Source organism: Heteronotia binoei, chromosome 5 (assembly GCF_032191835.1).
Source record: "Heteronotia binoei isolate CCM8104 ecotype False Entrance Well chromosome 5, APGP_CSIRO_Hbin_v1, whole genome shotgun sequence".
Taxonomy (NCBI): Eukaryota; Metazoa; Chordata; class Lepidosauria; order Squamata; family Gekkonidae; genus Heteronotia; species Heteronotia binoei.
The window spans coordinates 15,502,157-15,518,196 of NC_083227.1; the positions used below are offsets into that span (position 1 = coordinate 15,502,157).

A 16,040-nucleotide genomic window follows, 5' to 3' on the forward strand; every position below is an offset into this window, starting at 1 on the left:
GCGATTATGAAAATAACCAACTATGCTAAATGGACGGAAATATGTCTCGATAGCTTCCATTAAATTCTCAAAACGAGGGTATAGGACAAAGGGCAGCAGTTGTTCATAATCCCAGACCAATAAATCTCTCATGTCTTCAGTTATAGAAGAAGATATTGGATTTATATCCTGCCCTCCACTCCGAATCTCAGAGCAGCTCACAATCTCCTTCACCTTCCCCCCTCCCAAGTGGAGAAGTGGGGAATCAAACCCGGTTCTCCCAGATAAGAGTCTGCACACTTAACCACTACACCAAACTGCCAAAGCTGAGAGGTGGTTCTGAATTCTGATACTTTTCCTGAGCAGGAATTGAAATTTACGGAGGTTATGTAAATACATAATGCACAATTATTCGTAAATACAATATAATTAAAATCATAAATATATGACATATTTCCTCTCCCCTGTGTGCATCCTTCAGTGGGATGTAAGATGTGCACTATGCTAGAAACTTTTCCCACACTGCAGGCATTTGTATGTTTTTTCCCTTGTATGAGTTCTTTGGAATGGGAAGTAATTCATTCTCATAAAAGTTTCTTTTTTGATGGACAGTAAGGAGTCCACTCTTCCAGAAGCTTATTAACATTCTAGGCATTTATATGGTTTCTCTGTGTGAATTTTTCAATGGGAAGACTTGTACTGTGAAGCTTTTTCTGATGGACATTAAGCTGCTTATTGCAGTTGAAGCTTTTATTACACTCCAGACATTTGTATGGTTTCTCCCCTGCGTGACTTCTTCTATGGGAAATAAGGTGTGAAATCTGTCGGAAGCTTTTCCCACATTCCACACATTTGTATGGTTTCTCTTCTGTATGAATTCTTCTATGGGAAGTAAGGTCTGCACTATGCCTGAAACTTTTCTGACACTCCAGGCATTTGTATGGTTTCTCCCCTGTGTGAATTCTTTGATGAGAAAGAAGGTTTGAGTGGTTGCGGAAACTTTTACCACATTCCAGACAATTGTATGGTTTCTCCCCTGTGTGAATTCTTTGGTGGTAAGTAAGGCTTGCACTGAGGCTGAAGCTTTTCCCACACTGTATGCATTTGTATGGTTTCTCCCCTGTATGAATTCTTTGATGGAAATTAAGGTGAGAACTATGGCTGAAGCTTTTCTCACACACCAGGCATTTGTATGGCTTTTCCCCTGTGTGAATTCTTCGATGGGAAGCTAGACCAGAACTCTGACTGAAGCTTTTCCCACACTCCAGGCATTTGAATTGTTTTTCCTCTGTGTGAATTCTTCGATGGGAGGCAAGACCGGAACCATCAGTGAAGCTTTTCCCACAGTCCAAGCATTTGTATGGTTTCTCCCCTGTGTGAATTCTTTGATGGGAGATGAAGTTATCTTTTCTTCCAAAACTTTTGCCACACTCCAGGCATTTATATGGTTTTTCCCCTGTGTGAATTATTCTATGGGAAATAAGGTGTGCACTCTGTCGGAAGCTTTTCCCACATTCCAGACATTTGTATGGTTTCTCCCTTGTGTGAATTCTTTGATGGGAGATGAAGTTATCTTTTCTTCCAAAACTTTTGCCACACTCCAGGCATTTATATGGTTTCCCCCCCGTGTGAATTAATCTATGGGAAATAAGGTGTGCACTCAGTTGGAAGCTTTCCCCACATTCCAGACATTTGTATGGTTTCTCCCTTGTGTGAATTCTTTGATGGGAAGTAAGGTCTGCACTCTGGCTGAAACTTTTCTGACCCTCCAGGCATCTATATAATTTATTTCTGTTACACTTCCTTTGTTGAATATTAATAAGTGCTATTTCTGTGAACTTTTCCCTACTTGCATTGCACTCATTCGTGTTGTCTCCTTGACATATTTTTGGCTGTAGAGAGCCATCTGCCTGTAAAACTTGGGCACTGCTCCTCCCTTTAGGCAATTGTTTTTCCTCTTCCTTCCTTGGCGTGTCCAAATATTCAAATTCCTGTTTCAGTTCTGAATCTGTATCCTTGTTCTCCATCAATAAGTATTGCCTTGTTTCATTTGATGAGTGCCACATGTCTCCTGATGAAAGAAAGAGATACCTGGTGTGATGGCAGACACTTCCTACAAATACCTCATTTTGTGTCTACCGTGTTTCCCCGAAAATAAGACACTGTCTTATATTTATTTTTTCTCAAGAAGACACACTAGGGCTTATTTTCAGGGGATGTCTTATTTTTATTAAGTATAATACAACAATCTACATTTATTCAAATACAGTGGGGCTGGTGTTAGTGATGTGTGAACTCCTTTCCCCTAACCGCTCGCGCGTACGCAATAGGATGCCTGCAACCGCGGTTACCACACGCGCACCCGCGCATGCGCAAACGGCTAGGAGAAAGGAGTGATGAGGTTGCCACTCACGCACCCGCGCAAGTGCGAATGGCTCAGAGAAAGGAGTTATAGCAGATAAAAGGTATTTCATTCTTCCTAACCGCTCCGCGCCGAAATGCATGGCGTGGCTATGCAGATACGCTGCATAGCCACGCCCATCACTAGGTCTTATTATCGGGGTACGGCTTATATTTAACAAATGCATAGAAATCCTGCTAGGGCTTATTTTTTGGGTAGGTCTTATTTCGGGGAAACACGGTAGTAGCACTTAGAATCATAGAAGGCATCTCTAGTCTAGACTCATCTAGTCCAACCCCTTGCACGATGCAGGGAATTCATAAATAATTCCCCCCACACACACACCAGTGACCCCGTTCCACGCCCGGAATATGGCAAAGAAACCCTCCAATATCCCTGGCCAAACTAGCCTGGAGAAAAATTGCTTCCTTACCCCAAAGTGGCAATCAGCAATTCCCTGGGCACGTAAGAAAGGGTCATGAGAACTAATCACTGATGCAGCTCTTCCTGCTCTCCTTCACATGATCTGCCTAAGTTTACACAATCAGCATTGCTGTCCGATGGCCATCCAGCCTTCCCTTAAAAATCACCGAGGAAGGAGAGCCCACCACCTCCCATGGAAGCCTGTTCCACTGAGGAACCACTCTAACGGTCTGCATCATTCTCTATATGACAGCCCTTCAAGTACTTGAAGAGGGTCATCATATCACCTCTCCAATCCAGGCTAAACACACCCAGTTCCTTCACCTTTACCTCATAGGACTTGGTCTCCAGACCCCTCACCATCTTCGTCGCCCTCCTCTGGACCCGTTCCAGCTTGTCTACATCCTTCTTAAGAAGATATTGGATTTATATCCCGCCCTCCACTCCGAAGAGTCTCAGAGCAGCTCACAATCTCCTTTTCCTTCCTCCCCCACAACAGACACCCTGTGAGGTGGGTGGGGCTGGAGAGGGCTCTCACAGCAGCTGCCCTTTCAAGGACAACCTCTGCCAGAGCTATGGCTGACCCAAGGCCATTCCAGCAGGTGCAAGTGGAGGAGTGGGGAATCAAACCCGGTTCTCCCAGATAAGAGTCCACACACTTAACCACTACACCAAACTGGCTCTCCCAGTTTGTGGTGCCCAAAACTGAACACAATATTTTAGGTGACGTCTAAGCCAGAGCAGAGTGAAGCGATACCATCACTTTGTCTGATCTAGACGCTATATTTCTGTTGAAGACTCACAAGATTTTCCGGGTAAAAGCTTTTGAAGTTAAGTCTCCCTTTGACATTTTAAATTAAAAATTGAGATCTTTCAGTCTTTATATCCCAGTCAGAGGGTGGGAGGGGTTTTCTAGAAAAGAAACTCAGGATGCAGAGGCATCGATCACAGTGTAATTAGCTATATTAGAAAAAAGAAATGTTTAGGGACAGAAAAACAGAATTTGTGGGATAAGAATCCTGTATCCCTGTTCAGCCCTGGGGGTTCCATTGTTCCAAATCTGTGAGTGAAGTTAAGCTCAGCAATGATACATTTTGCTTTCTCCTTGAAATGTCTCTGTTTAAGGACTGACACTCTTTCATCCAACAAAGCAGGAGTCAAGTGGCACCTTTAAGACCGACCAATTTTTATTCAGAACGTAAGCTTTCGTGTGCTCTCTAAGCACACTTCACCAGACGAGGGGATCAGGTACCTATGTTTTGTCTTAGGGATTAACCTGTTTGTCCAATGAATAGAGTGGAAGGCCACTGCTGCCATTTGCTTTGGAAACTTTGGAAAATAACAAGTGAATGAACCTGGGATGGCATGGCTGGTGTTGTGAGGGGATAGTATTGCCCGAATGAACTTGAGGAGAGTTTGTTGCAGGCCACGCCCTTCGATACTGTGTCCATGTTAGGAAAGGATTTGTTCTGGGTTAGAACTTGTTAAAAGTAAGAGGCAAGAAAAAGTTTGCCTTCCAATGCCTAGGCTTTGAGAGTAATCTATCATCATCCAGCCACGGCTGGCTCTTCCACTAGGCAAACTAGGCGCTTGCCTAGGGCGCTGGCCCTGGAGGGGTGCCAAATTGGGCACCCCCCACCTTTTTGTTTTAAAAAATTCCTTCCCTGCCCCACCCCAAATTGCTGTCTTCCTCAGTTGCCTTTCCACTGCTTCTTCCTGCCTCCTTCCCCTCCCACCCCGCCCCGATCGCTACTGTCTTCCCCATTGCTTTGTCGTCACTTCTCCCCACCTCCTTCCCCTCCCTGCCCCAATCGCTGCTGTCTTCCTCTGTTGCTGTGAAGGGGTGGCAGGGAGAGTGGGGAGGGGGCGGCAGGGGGCGACAAGGCTGACTGGGGCCCTAGGGCCGGCCCTGCATCCAGCATAGGTTGTTAATGAAGCACTGAACTGGTTTTAGCTGAGAGCTATCTGTGACCACCAGTAGAGAAGATAAGAAGAGCCCTGCTGGATCAGACCAGCAAGGGTCCATCTAGTCCACCATCCTGTCTCACACGGTGCCCAGATAGTCCATCAACAGGCCCCTACCTGCCAATCTCTCCTCTTCATCAGAAGCCAGAAGAAACGGCTCTTCTTCTTCCTCCAGCCGGGATATGAGGTCAGGTTTGGCAATCAGAGGTCCTGTTTACCAGAGAAGAAACCCACAAAATTAGACCTGGAGTGTGAGAAAAGCGTCAGCCAGAGTTCTCGCCTTAATTGCCATCGAAGAATTCACACAAGGGGGAAACCATACAAATGTACAGAGTGTGGGAAAAGCTTCAGCCAGAGTGCAGGCCTTACTTCCCCTCAAAGAATACACATATTTCCAAGCCAGATTGATTGTCCCTACAGAAACACACAACGGGCATGAAATAGGGGTAGGGTTCAGTACAGTAAGAGATCAAGACTCATCCTTTTTGTTAACCTGAGACTCTGCAGGAGAATGGGTATATGGCCATGCACACATAAGTCACTGAACTCTAGCCTCTGTATACACAGACTGCGGATGGGCGCAGCATTTTCCCATAAAGTTGTGAGACCACTCTTTTAAAAGGGCTCACTTTTATCAAGTGCAACGGTACAGATTGGGAGGCATGACAGAAAGGACAATTTTAAAGGCAGCTGGCCCTCAACACCCTAAAATATCTACTTGGGTAATTCTAAATTGAACAATTTCTAAAATCTTTTATTATTAAGGTGCCCGATTATTTCTCACTCGTGGCCAGCCCAGGAGAGAGTTGTGGGACTGCGTGCAGACCCTGAAGAACATGAGAGAAGGAAGTCTAGATGACAAAGAGAATGAAACACTGAGGCTTGTGGATCCAAGGAGGGGGAGAGTTATGTTGGGAACATGGCTAAAAGGAGGGCAGGAGCCAGGGAATCGAGGGATCTGGGGCAATGATGCTCTGTATTCTTAGTGCTTGGGAGGGCAACAGTGGAAGGGCTTCTACTGTCCTGGCCTCAGTGGTGGACCTCCTGATGGCACCTGGTTTTTTGGCCACTGTGTGACACAGAGTGTTGGACTGGATGGGCCATTGGCCCGATCCAAGATGGCTTCTCTTATGTTCTCTCTCTCTCTCTCCGGGGGAGTGATGCTTTGTATTCCTAGTGCTTGGGAAGCAACAGTGGGAGGCCTTCTGGAGTTCTGGCCCTGCTGGTGGACCTCCTGATGGCTCCTGGGTTTTGGCCACTTTATGTCAGAGTGTTGGTCTGGATGGGCCATTGGCTTGATCCAACATGGCTTCCCTTATGCTGTTGTGTCTGGGACAGTGATCTCTGTTTTCTTGGTGCTTGGAAGGGCAACAGTGGGAGGGCTTCAGGAGTTCTGGTCCTGCTAGTGGATGTTCTGGTGGCACCTGGGCTTTGGACACAGTGTGACAGAAAGTACTGGACTGGATGGGCCATTGGCCTGATCCAACATGGCTTCTTTTATAGTCTTATGAGAGAGACACTGAGGGGTTACCCAGCAGATACCAGGAGCAGCACTGGAAGCAACGGGGAGAAATTCTATGGTGACTGTGAGCCATAGTGAGAGAAAGGGAGAGATGAAGAAAACCAGAGAAAGATCATAGCTGCCGACTGAAGAGCACATCTATCTCCTTCAGGGTTGCCAGTATCCCCTTGCCACTGGAATGGGAAGTACAATAGGACTGCCAGATTCAGACTGGCAATCTGGAGATTTTGGGATGGAGCCTGGGGAGGACAGGGACCTCAGTGGGGTAAATTGCACAGAGTCTAGCCTCCAAACCATCCTTTTTCACCAGGGGGACTCATCTCTGTAGTCTGGAGGTAAGTTGTAATTCCTGGGGATTCCACCTGAAGACCAGCATCCCTAGTTTCCTTAGGGCAAGGATGGGGAACGTCTGGCCCAAGGGCCGTGGACGGCCCATGAAATCACTTGGTCTGGCCTTTGGGGGTTGCTGGGCTGAGCGGAGCCACGTGGCGGCCTCCCTGGGGCCCGGCTGGCCAGCAAGGATTGTGGGGCCCAGCCGCACTGTGCAGTGGCCTCCTCAGGGCCCAGCTGGCCAGAAGGAATTGCAGGGCCCAGCAGCGCTATGTAGTGGCCTCCCTGGTCAGCCAGGATCGCTGCAGGGCCTGGAAAAATCACTGTCACAGTTCAGGTAAGTTTTCTCCTCATTTCTTTGTTTCCCTTTCTTTTTATTTCTTATCCCATTTCTTTGTTTCCCTTAATTCCCCTTTCTTCTCCCCTTTCTTTCCATTTCTTCCCCCCATTTCTTTATTTTCCTTTCTTTCCATTTCTTCCCCACATTTATTTCCTTTTCTTCCCCCTTTCTTTATTTTCCTTTCTTTCTTTCTATTTTCCCCCCTTTATTTCTGCTTATTTCCCTTTCTTCCTCCCATTTCTTTATTTCCCTTTATTCCCATTTCTTTATTTTCCTTTCTTCCCTTTTCTTCCCACCCGTTTCTTTGCTTTCCTTTATTCCCCTTTCCCCCCTCCATTTCATTTCCTTTTCCTCCCCCCTTTCTCTCTGTGGAGCCTGAGTGGTGGGCATTGTGAAGGACTGCTGCTGGGGTACATGGGTGCCATTAAAGGTCTGCTGGGAGCAGCTGCAGTTTCCGCGTGAAGGGAGGGAGGGAGGGGTGGCAGGGGTGGGGGTGCAAGCCAGCTATCACCAGTTCAATTTGCACTTGATTATCCCAGGTGGTGTGGCATAATATGCTAATGTGTGTGACCTAATATGCTAATACTAGGAGATGTGGTCTAATATGCTAATGAGTTCCTCATTTTTCTACAAAAAAGTCCTGGCCTAGGGCAGCGGGCCGGGGTGTGAGTGTGTGTGTGTATGTGCCCGATTAGGCTCTCCCCACATGACGTCAAATATAAAAACAATTATTTGCATTAATTTTGCTGGCCTGAATCGTTCTCCCTTGACGGAACACTGTTTTGATAATTGATAATTTTTTACGGCTGATAATTTTGTATGGCTCACAAACAATGTTATAGATATCCAAATGGCCCTTTGCAGAAAACAGGTTCTCCCACCCCTGCTCTAAACTAACCCATTTCCTGTCCTGTGGGGCAGACTGAGACCCTAGACAACTGGAGGGGTGCTGGGACAACAGAGCAGTTCCATGCCTGTTCCCTGCCAAACTGAGATGGAAATGCCAGCTGAGAATTAAAATGACAGGAAAGAACAGCAGAGTTCCTTCCACAGCCACATCTCAGCCCAGGTAAGGCCAGGACCAGACTGGAGAGAAGCCCCTGCTTAGACCACCCCACCATCTCCAGACCAGGCCTCCCTGGCACCTCTTCTGATGCCCTCTCACTTGGCTCGGGCACAGAACTGCCAGGCAGGGGCTCTCTCTCTGGAAGGAGAGCACAGAATTCTATCCATATCAGAGGAAGGATTGTGGAGGGAGGCAGAGACCAGCTGTGGGGACCAGGGCAAGCAGCTTGACCACGTCCTTCCTCCTTTATTGTCACTCCTCACTTCAAGAAGGAGAAGAGACTCCTCACCCAGAGAGGCCACGTTCCCATAATTCTCCAGCATGACTTCCTTGTAGAGAGCTCTCTGGGCTGGGCGCAGCAGGGTCCACTCCCCCGGGGTGAAATGCACGGCCACCTCTTCGAAGGACACCCCAGCCTGTGAGAAGGAGAAGGAAGCGTATCTGCGCATCGCTGGAAAGCTGGTCCATGAGGGGAAGCCAAAACCAGAGAGAGTCAATTCATAGCGGAAGAACATCATGAAGAGATGGTGAGAAGATGCCCCGTGGGGACATCTCCCCCCACCCAGCCCTACTCAGGAGCATTTTGGAAGCAGAGAGGCTTGTCCACAGGTGCAGTGGTTTAGCAGCAGCGTTCCCTCTAAGCTGAGTTAGTATGAGCTAGCTCTCAATCTTTTAGCCTCCATCTCAAACAATTGTGTCTCCGCTCAGGAAAAACGGCCCTCAGAGCAAACTAATTTATTCGATAGCACAGAGTTTTAATGCCAGCAGCTAACGAAGTAAAATTTTTGCTCACAAAACTCTACAGCTTAGAGGGAACATTGATTAGCAGCCTTCTGGGGTAGAGGAAAGATATGTCCAGGTAATAAAGGACAAAATAGATGGGAAATTCAACATTGCTATGAAGACATTTAGAGTTGGGCCAAATCAAAAGTAATGTCGTATTGTTTTGTTTCTCTGCAAAACACATCCTAGACAGGGAGTGACTGGTTTTTTTTTTTTTGTCTTCATATGAACATATATGAAGCTGCCTTCTACTCTCGGCCCATCAAAGTCAGTCTTGTCTACTCAGACTGGCAGCGGCTCTCCAGGGTCTCATGCTCAGGTTTTTCACGCCTACTTGCCTGAAACCTTTTTAGTTGGCGACTGAACCTGGGACCTTCTGCTTACCAAGCAGATGCTCTACCATTGAGCCACCACTCCTCCCTGAAATATATTGAAACAGATGACACTGCCTTATACTGAATCAGATTCTCGGTCCATCAAAGTCAGTATTGTCTACTCAGACTGGCAGCGGCTCTCCAGGGTCACAAGCGGACGTTTCTCACGCCTATTTGCCTGGACCCTTTTTAGATGGAGATGCCGGGGACTGAACTTGGGACCTTCTGTTTACCAAGCAGACGTTCTATCACTGAGCAACGGTCTGTCTTCCTTTCCTTTCCTCGATCCATCAAAGTCAGTATTGTCTACTCAGACTGGCAGCAGCTCTCCATGGTTTCAAGCTGAGGCTTTTCACACCTATTTGCCTGGACCCTTTTTAGTTGGAGATGCCAGGGGTTGAAGCAGATGCTCTACCACTGAGCCACCATTCCTCCCTGAAATATATTGAAACAGATGAAGCTGCCTTATACTGAATCAGAGCCTTGGTCCATCAAAGTCAGTCTTGTCTGCTCAGACTGGCAGTGGCTCTCCAGGGTCTCAAGCTGAGGTTTTTCACGCCTATTTGCCTGGACCCTTTTTAGTTGGAGATGCCGGGGATTGAACCTGGGACCTTCTGCTTACCAAGCAGATGCTCTACCGCTGAGCCACCGTCCCTCCCACTAGAATTAATGAGGAGCCTCATCTTCTGAGCATTACAACAGAGAAGAAAGCATCTCCAGTCTGCTTCACATCTCCCCAATGCCCCCTCCCCCCAAAAAACCTGAGCTGGCTTCATGGCGGCTCTTTTCTCTTCAGCGCACAGCGGAGATGGCGGAGGAGGCATCCAGGGTGTCCTTCCAATCTTGCCTGAGGAGAGAAAGAAAGAAGGTGGGAAACCCTTTTTGCTCCCCACACATTTTCTGCTCCAGGCCCTGGAATGACCTGATTGGATTCAGGGCACAACTGAAGATACTGTATCTGATCTATCGAGTCTCAGCAGCATTGGCCCCATATCTGTCCCCTCAACCGGCCATTCTATATGAGGGTGGTCCCACCATCCTTATTCACCCATCGTGCTCCTGCCCTCCAAATATTTCCTTATAATCTCTGCCAACCAGTTCCTGGGAGACAAGTCCCCTTCCCTGCTTGAAACCACAACCCTTCCTCCTTTCCTCCAAAAATAGCCCAGTGTTCCCTCTCAGCTGAGTTAGTGTGAGCTAGCTCACAGATTTTTAGCCTCCAGCTCACACATTTTTGCCTTGGCTCAGGAAGGAGGACCCCGCAGCACAATAATTCATGCAGTAGCTCACAAGTTTAATTCCAGTAGCGCACAAAACAGAATTTTTGCTCACAAGGGAACGCCCTCCTGCCTGCCCCTTCCTTAGAAGAACGTGCTGGGCGGGGCTTTTCTTTTTTTAAACAGAAACGCACAGGAACACAGTTCTGGCTGGCTTGGTGTCAAGGGGCGTGGCCTAATATACAAATGAGTTCCTGCTGGGCTTTTTCTACCAAAAAAGCCCTATGTGAAACAATGCTGACATCAGGAGGTGTGGCCTAATATGCAAATCAGTCCGTGCTGGCCTTTATCTACCAAAAAGCCTTATGTGAAACAATGCTGACATCAGGAGGTGTGGCCTAATGAGCAAATAAGTCCATGCTGGGAGCGATGCTTCCGGTTGATAAACTTTGGTGCGAAGTTTCCAGCGTAAATAATTGTACTGGTGTCCCCGTTGATTTAAATATGATGCTTTAGAAGGAGCTGTCAAGCAGTAAAGTACTAAGAGATGAGTGACTGATAAAGGTGTGAAGCCGAAACTGGTCTCCATTACGTCTGAGGCTTTGTCTGACGCACTGTGAAGACTACCTTGCAAGATTGCATTTGGAAACTTTGAACACAATGTCTGAATATTTATTAAGGACTATAGTGTGATTGTATTTTGACCACTTACATAGTGGGTTTTGTTACAAGTGAACTTTGTGTCATTATTTAATGTTTACTGTACCTTTAATGACTGCTGATAAAATATGATGTTTCCTTGAATTTAAAAGAACAGTTTTTGTGTTACACAGATATCTTTACTTTTGTACCATATCCTACTGTGCATCCTCTATTGTTATCTAACATTGAATCCATGCGGGGACAAAGCAGGAGAAAAAGGGAAGATGATGATGAGATTGGATTTATATTGGATTTATATCCAACCCTCCACTCTGAATCTCAGAGTGGCTCACAATCTCCTTTATCTTCCCCCCCACCCCAACAGACACCTTGTGAGGTGGGTGGGGCTGAGAGAGCTCTCCCAGAAGCTGCCCTTTCAAGGACAACCTCTGCCAGAACTATGGCTGACCCAAGGCCATTCCAGCAGGTGCAGGTGGAGGAGTGGGGAATCAAACACGGTTCTCTCAGATAAGAGTCCGCGCACTTAACCACTACACCAAACTGGCGGGCTATCTTCTCTCCCCACAACAGACCCCCCTGTGAGGTGGGTGGGGCTGAGAGGGCTCTCACAGCAGCTGCCCTTTCAAGGACAACCTCTTTCAGAGCTATGGCTGACCCAAGGCCCTTCCAGCAGGTGCAGGTGGAGGAGTGGGGAATCAAACACGGTTGTCCCAGATAAGAGTCCGCACACTTAACCACTACACCAAACTGGCGGGCTATCTTCTCTCCCCCAACAGACCCCCTGTGAGGTGGGTGGGGCTGAGAGGGCTATCACAGCAGCTGCCCTTTCAAGGACAACCTCTGTCAGAGCTATGGCTGACCCAAGGCCATTCCAGCAGGTGCAAGTGGAGGAGTGGGAATCAAACCCGATTCTCCCAGATAAGAGTCCGCACACTTAACCATTCCCAGATAACAGTCCGCACCCTTAACCACTACACCAAACTGGCTAGGGTTGCCCAAAGGAACGAGGGTTGCAAAGTCCAATTCAAGAAACATCTGAAGACTTTGGGGGTGGAGCCAGGGGACATTGGGGGTGGAGCCAGGAGCAAGGGTGTGACAAGCATAAGGGAGTTCTGGCCATCACATTTAAAGGGACTGCACAGCCTTCCCTCCATTGGAAATAATGAAGGATAGGGGATCTTAGACTTGAGAGAGAGGACAAGGAAGTTTAAGTTGTTATTAATCATACAAAATAAGCATACATAGTTAGACTGCACTCTCCTGCCTTTTAATGTATTGTTTTTGTGTAAGATATGCGGCAAATTTGAGTATGTAGATATAGTTTATTTTGGTTTATGAAATTTGAAATGTCATGTAACTTGATACTGTAATAAAGATTAGTATAAATGTCAAAAAAAAGGATAGGGGTACTTTCTTTTTGGGCTCATAGAATTGGACCCCCTGGTCCAATCTTTTTTGAAACTTAGAGGGTATCTTGGGGAGAGGTACTGGATGCTATGCTGAAAATTTAGTGTCTCTATCTAAAATAATACCTATGGATCAATTCTCCTTTATACCCTAAGGGAATCGGTCTCCATAGGGAATAATGGAGTGCCCAGCAGACATTGCCTTACTCCTCCCCCCACTTTCTGATGACCCTGAAGTGGGGGGGCCCCTCCAAACTGGGGGATCCCCCGCCCCGCCCTGTGGATTAGCAACACCAAGAAAAACCGAGTAGCACAACACTATATTCTTAAAGATACATTACCAATTTACAGTCAAGTGTACCAAAAATCAATGTCATAGAAAATTGTTATGTGGGAATCAAGTCCTCAGTATCTGTTGATCCTTGGTGTGAATCCAGGGAAGACAGCCATCCACGTGGCAATGTAGCACAACTGTAGTCCGGTTTTGAACTTGCCTTTCTCAACTGTGGACTCTAGCAGCAATCAATGTATCATAGTTTCCCAATATAAACAATTTTTCACAAATGGGGACACTAGTACAAACTGGTTTTTTTGCAGGCACGCCCTTATCACACTCTCATTACTGGTAACGTTACAAACAGTACAACTTTAAGAATATAGTGTTGTACTACTCGGTTTTTCTTGGTGTTGCTAATCTACACCGAGTATCCATTGTTTGTTACCCACCTGGGGATTGGCAACTCTAAAAAGACCCCCGTCTGCGGGGAGGGATGGTGGCTCAGTGGTAGAGCATCTGCTTGGCAAGCAGAAGGTCCCAGGTTCAATCCCTGATATCTCCAACTAAAAAGGGCACAGGCAAATAGGTATGAAAAACCTCAGCTTAAGACCCTGGAGAGCCGCTGCCAGTCTGAGTAGACAATACTGACTTTGATGGACTGAGGGTCTGATTCAGTATAAGGCAGCCTCATATACTGTTCATATGATCTGCTTATGTCTCTGCCCCAAGGGGAACAAGTTTCCCTGTCCCAAACTCCCCGCAGAGCCCCACAAAGCAACAGTTAACACATGGGCTAACCAACGTTTTAAAAAAAACATCCATTCTTTATTAATACATTGGTGCGGCTAGACAGTAGAGTGGTTATAGTGACACTACTCAACTGCCAAAGGAAAAACAAAGCAAAACTGACACACTCCATAACTGGGGAAGGCGAAACATCTACAGCTGAAAGGGGCCAGGGGAGGATTTGAAATGGCAGTTCAGTTAAGAACATAAGAGAAGCCATGTTGGATCAGGCCAGTGGCCCATCCAGCCCAACACTCTGTGTCACATAAGAACATAAGAGAAGCCATGCTGGATCAGGCCAGTGGCCCATCCAGTCCAACACACTGTGTCACATAAGAACATAAGAGAAGCCATGCTGGATCAGGCCAGTGGCCCATCCAGCCCAACACTCTGTGTCACATAAGAACATAAGAGAAGCCATGCTGGATCAGGCCAGTGGCCCATCCAGTCCAACACTCTGTGTCACATAAGAACATAAGAGAAGCCATGCTGGATCAGGCCAGTGGCCCATCCAGTCCAACACTCTGTGTCACATAAGAACATAAGAGAAGCCATGCTGGATCAGGCCAGTGGCCCATCCAGTCCAACACTCTGTGTCACATAAGAACATAAGAGAAGCCATGTTGGATCAGGCCAGTGGCCCATCACCAGCCCAACACTCTGTGTCACATAAGAACATAAGAGAAGCCATGTTGGATCAGGCCAATGGCCCATCACCAGCCCAACACTCTGTGTCACAGTGTGGCCAAAAAACCCAGGCACCATCAGGAGGTCCATCAGTGGGGCCATGACACCGGAAACCCTCCCACTGTGTCCCTCCCAGCACCAAAAATACAGAGCATCACTGCCCCAGACAGAGAGTTCCAACAATACGGTGTGGCTAATATTTGAAGTTCTGAAATTAAACTTCGCCCCAACCCAGCTTTGGGCAAGATGGCAAAAAAGCCAGGCGAGACTCCGTCGGGAGGCCAAGCATTGCAGAGTGCTGTATGGAAGCAGGAAAAATAAATCCCCCTAAGTTTCGAACCTGGAGCACATCTTCTGTGGGGAGAAAAGCTGGATAAACATCTGGAGCAGAGGTCCATCAGTGGCTATTAGCCACAGCGTATTGTTGGAACTCTGTGTCTGGGGCAAGAGATGCTCTGTATTCTTAGTGCTTGGAGGGGGGGGGGAGCAACAGTGGGAGGGCTTCTAGCATTCTGGCCCCACAGATGGACTCCTGATGGCACCTAGGCTTTTTGGCCACTGTGTGACACAGTGTTGGCCTGATCCAATATGATTTCTCTTATGCTCTTCTTCTGCTTCCATTTCCCCAAGGCAGAAGGGGCACTGCCTCTCCTCCCAAAATCCCCCTTTGCAGTCTTCTGATTGCTTGGTATGAGTCTTCTGAGGGCCAAGGGGTACAGTCCCTTTGCCTCCCCCCCACCAACCCCTATCCCGGCACCATCAGCCTTTTCTTCGGAGCCAGTTTGGTGTAGTGGTTAAGCGCCTGGACTCTTATCTGGAGGAACCGGGTTTGATTCCCCACTCCTCCACTTGCACCTGCTTGGAATGGTCGTAGCTCTGGCAGGAGTTGTCCTTGAAAGGGCAGCCGCTGTGGGAGCCCTCTCAGCCCCACCGACCTCACAGGGTGTCTGTTGTGGGGGAGGAAGATAAAGGAGATTGCAAGCCGCTCTGAGTCTCTGATTCAGAGAGAAGGGCGGGGTATAAATCTGCAATTCGTCTTCAGCCCCTCTGCCCCTGCCCCTGCCCCGTCATATCTCCCTGGGGCGGGGGGGGGGTTGCTTTCTTTCACTCTCTGCTACATCCTCCCGCCCCCCCTTGCTCTCTGCATTGGGTCTTACATTGCAGCCTACAACCCCAGATTTCCCCCCTGCAAAACTTCTTCCAGCTCACCGGATTCCCTCCACGCCGTTCAAGCAGAACCTCCCAAAATTCAAAGGCGCTCCCTTCCAAGGGGGCGGAGGAGGAAATAGCTCCCCGATTTAGCCTCCCCTCCCTCCCTCGCATGTTCCTCTCTAGGGCTGAGGGTCTCTCTCTCTCTTTTTAACCCTTGGAACAAAGTTGAGACTCCAGCAGCTACCACCTTTAAGAGCAGGCCTTATTTTAAGCCCCGTGGCGCAGAGTGTTAAAGCTGCAGTACTGCAGTCCTAAGCTCTGCTCGTGACCTGAGCTTGATCCCCGGTGGAAGCTGGGTTTTCAGGTAGCCGGCTTGAGGTTGACTCAGCCTTCCATCCTTCCGAGGTCGATCAAATGAGTACCCAGCTTGCTGGGGGAAAGCGTAGATGACTGGGGAAGGCAATGGCAAACCAACCTGTAAAAAGTCTGCCGTGAAAACGTTGTGAAAGCTAGGTCACCCCAGAGGCGGAAATGACTGGTGCCTGCACAGGGGATCTTTCCTTCCTTTTTCATTTTGGGCAGGCACTCACAGGAGTGGAGCTCCGGAACCTCTTAAATTTTATGGTGCTGTTTCTTTCTTAAACCTCCCCCCTTACAGTTAGATCCTTA

At 47.8% G+C, this 16,040-nt stretch overlaps 1 protein-coding gene across 1 annotated transcript in view; it reads right to left on the minus strand.

Moving 5' to 3' along the window:
* Positions 1-390: 390 nt before the first annotated feature.
* The window catches only part of LOC132571040 (zinc finger protein 208-like), a 43,591-nt gene continuing 27,941 nt past the window's right edge, over positions 391-16,040 (minus strand). Inside the window, 1 exon segment of the mRNA XM_060237671.1 lies at positions 391-1,734. Coding sequence (XP_060093654.1) covers positions 627-1,734 — 1,108 coding nt within the window. The 3' untranslated portion in view covers positions 391-626.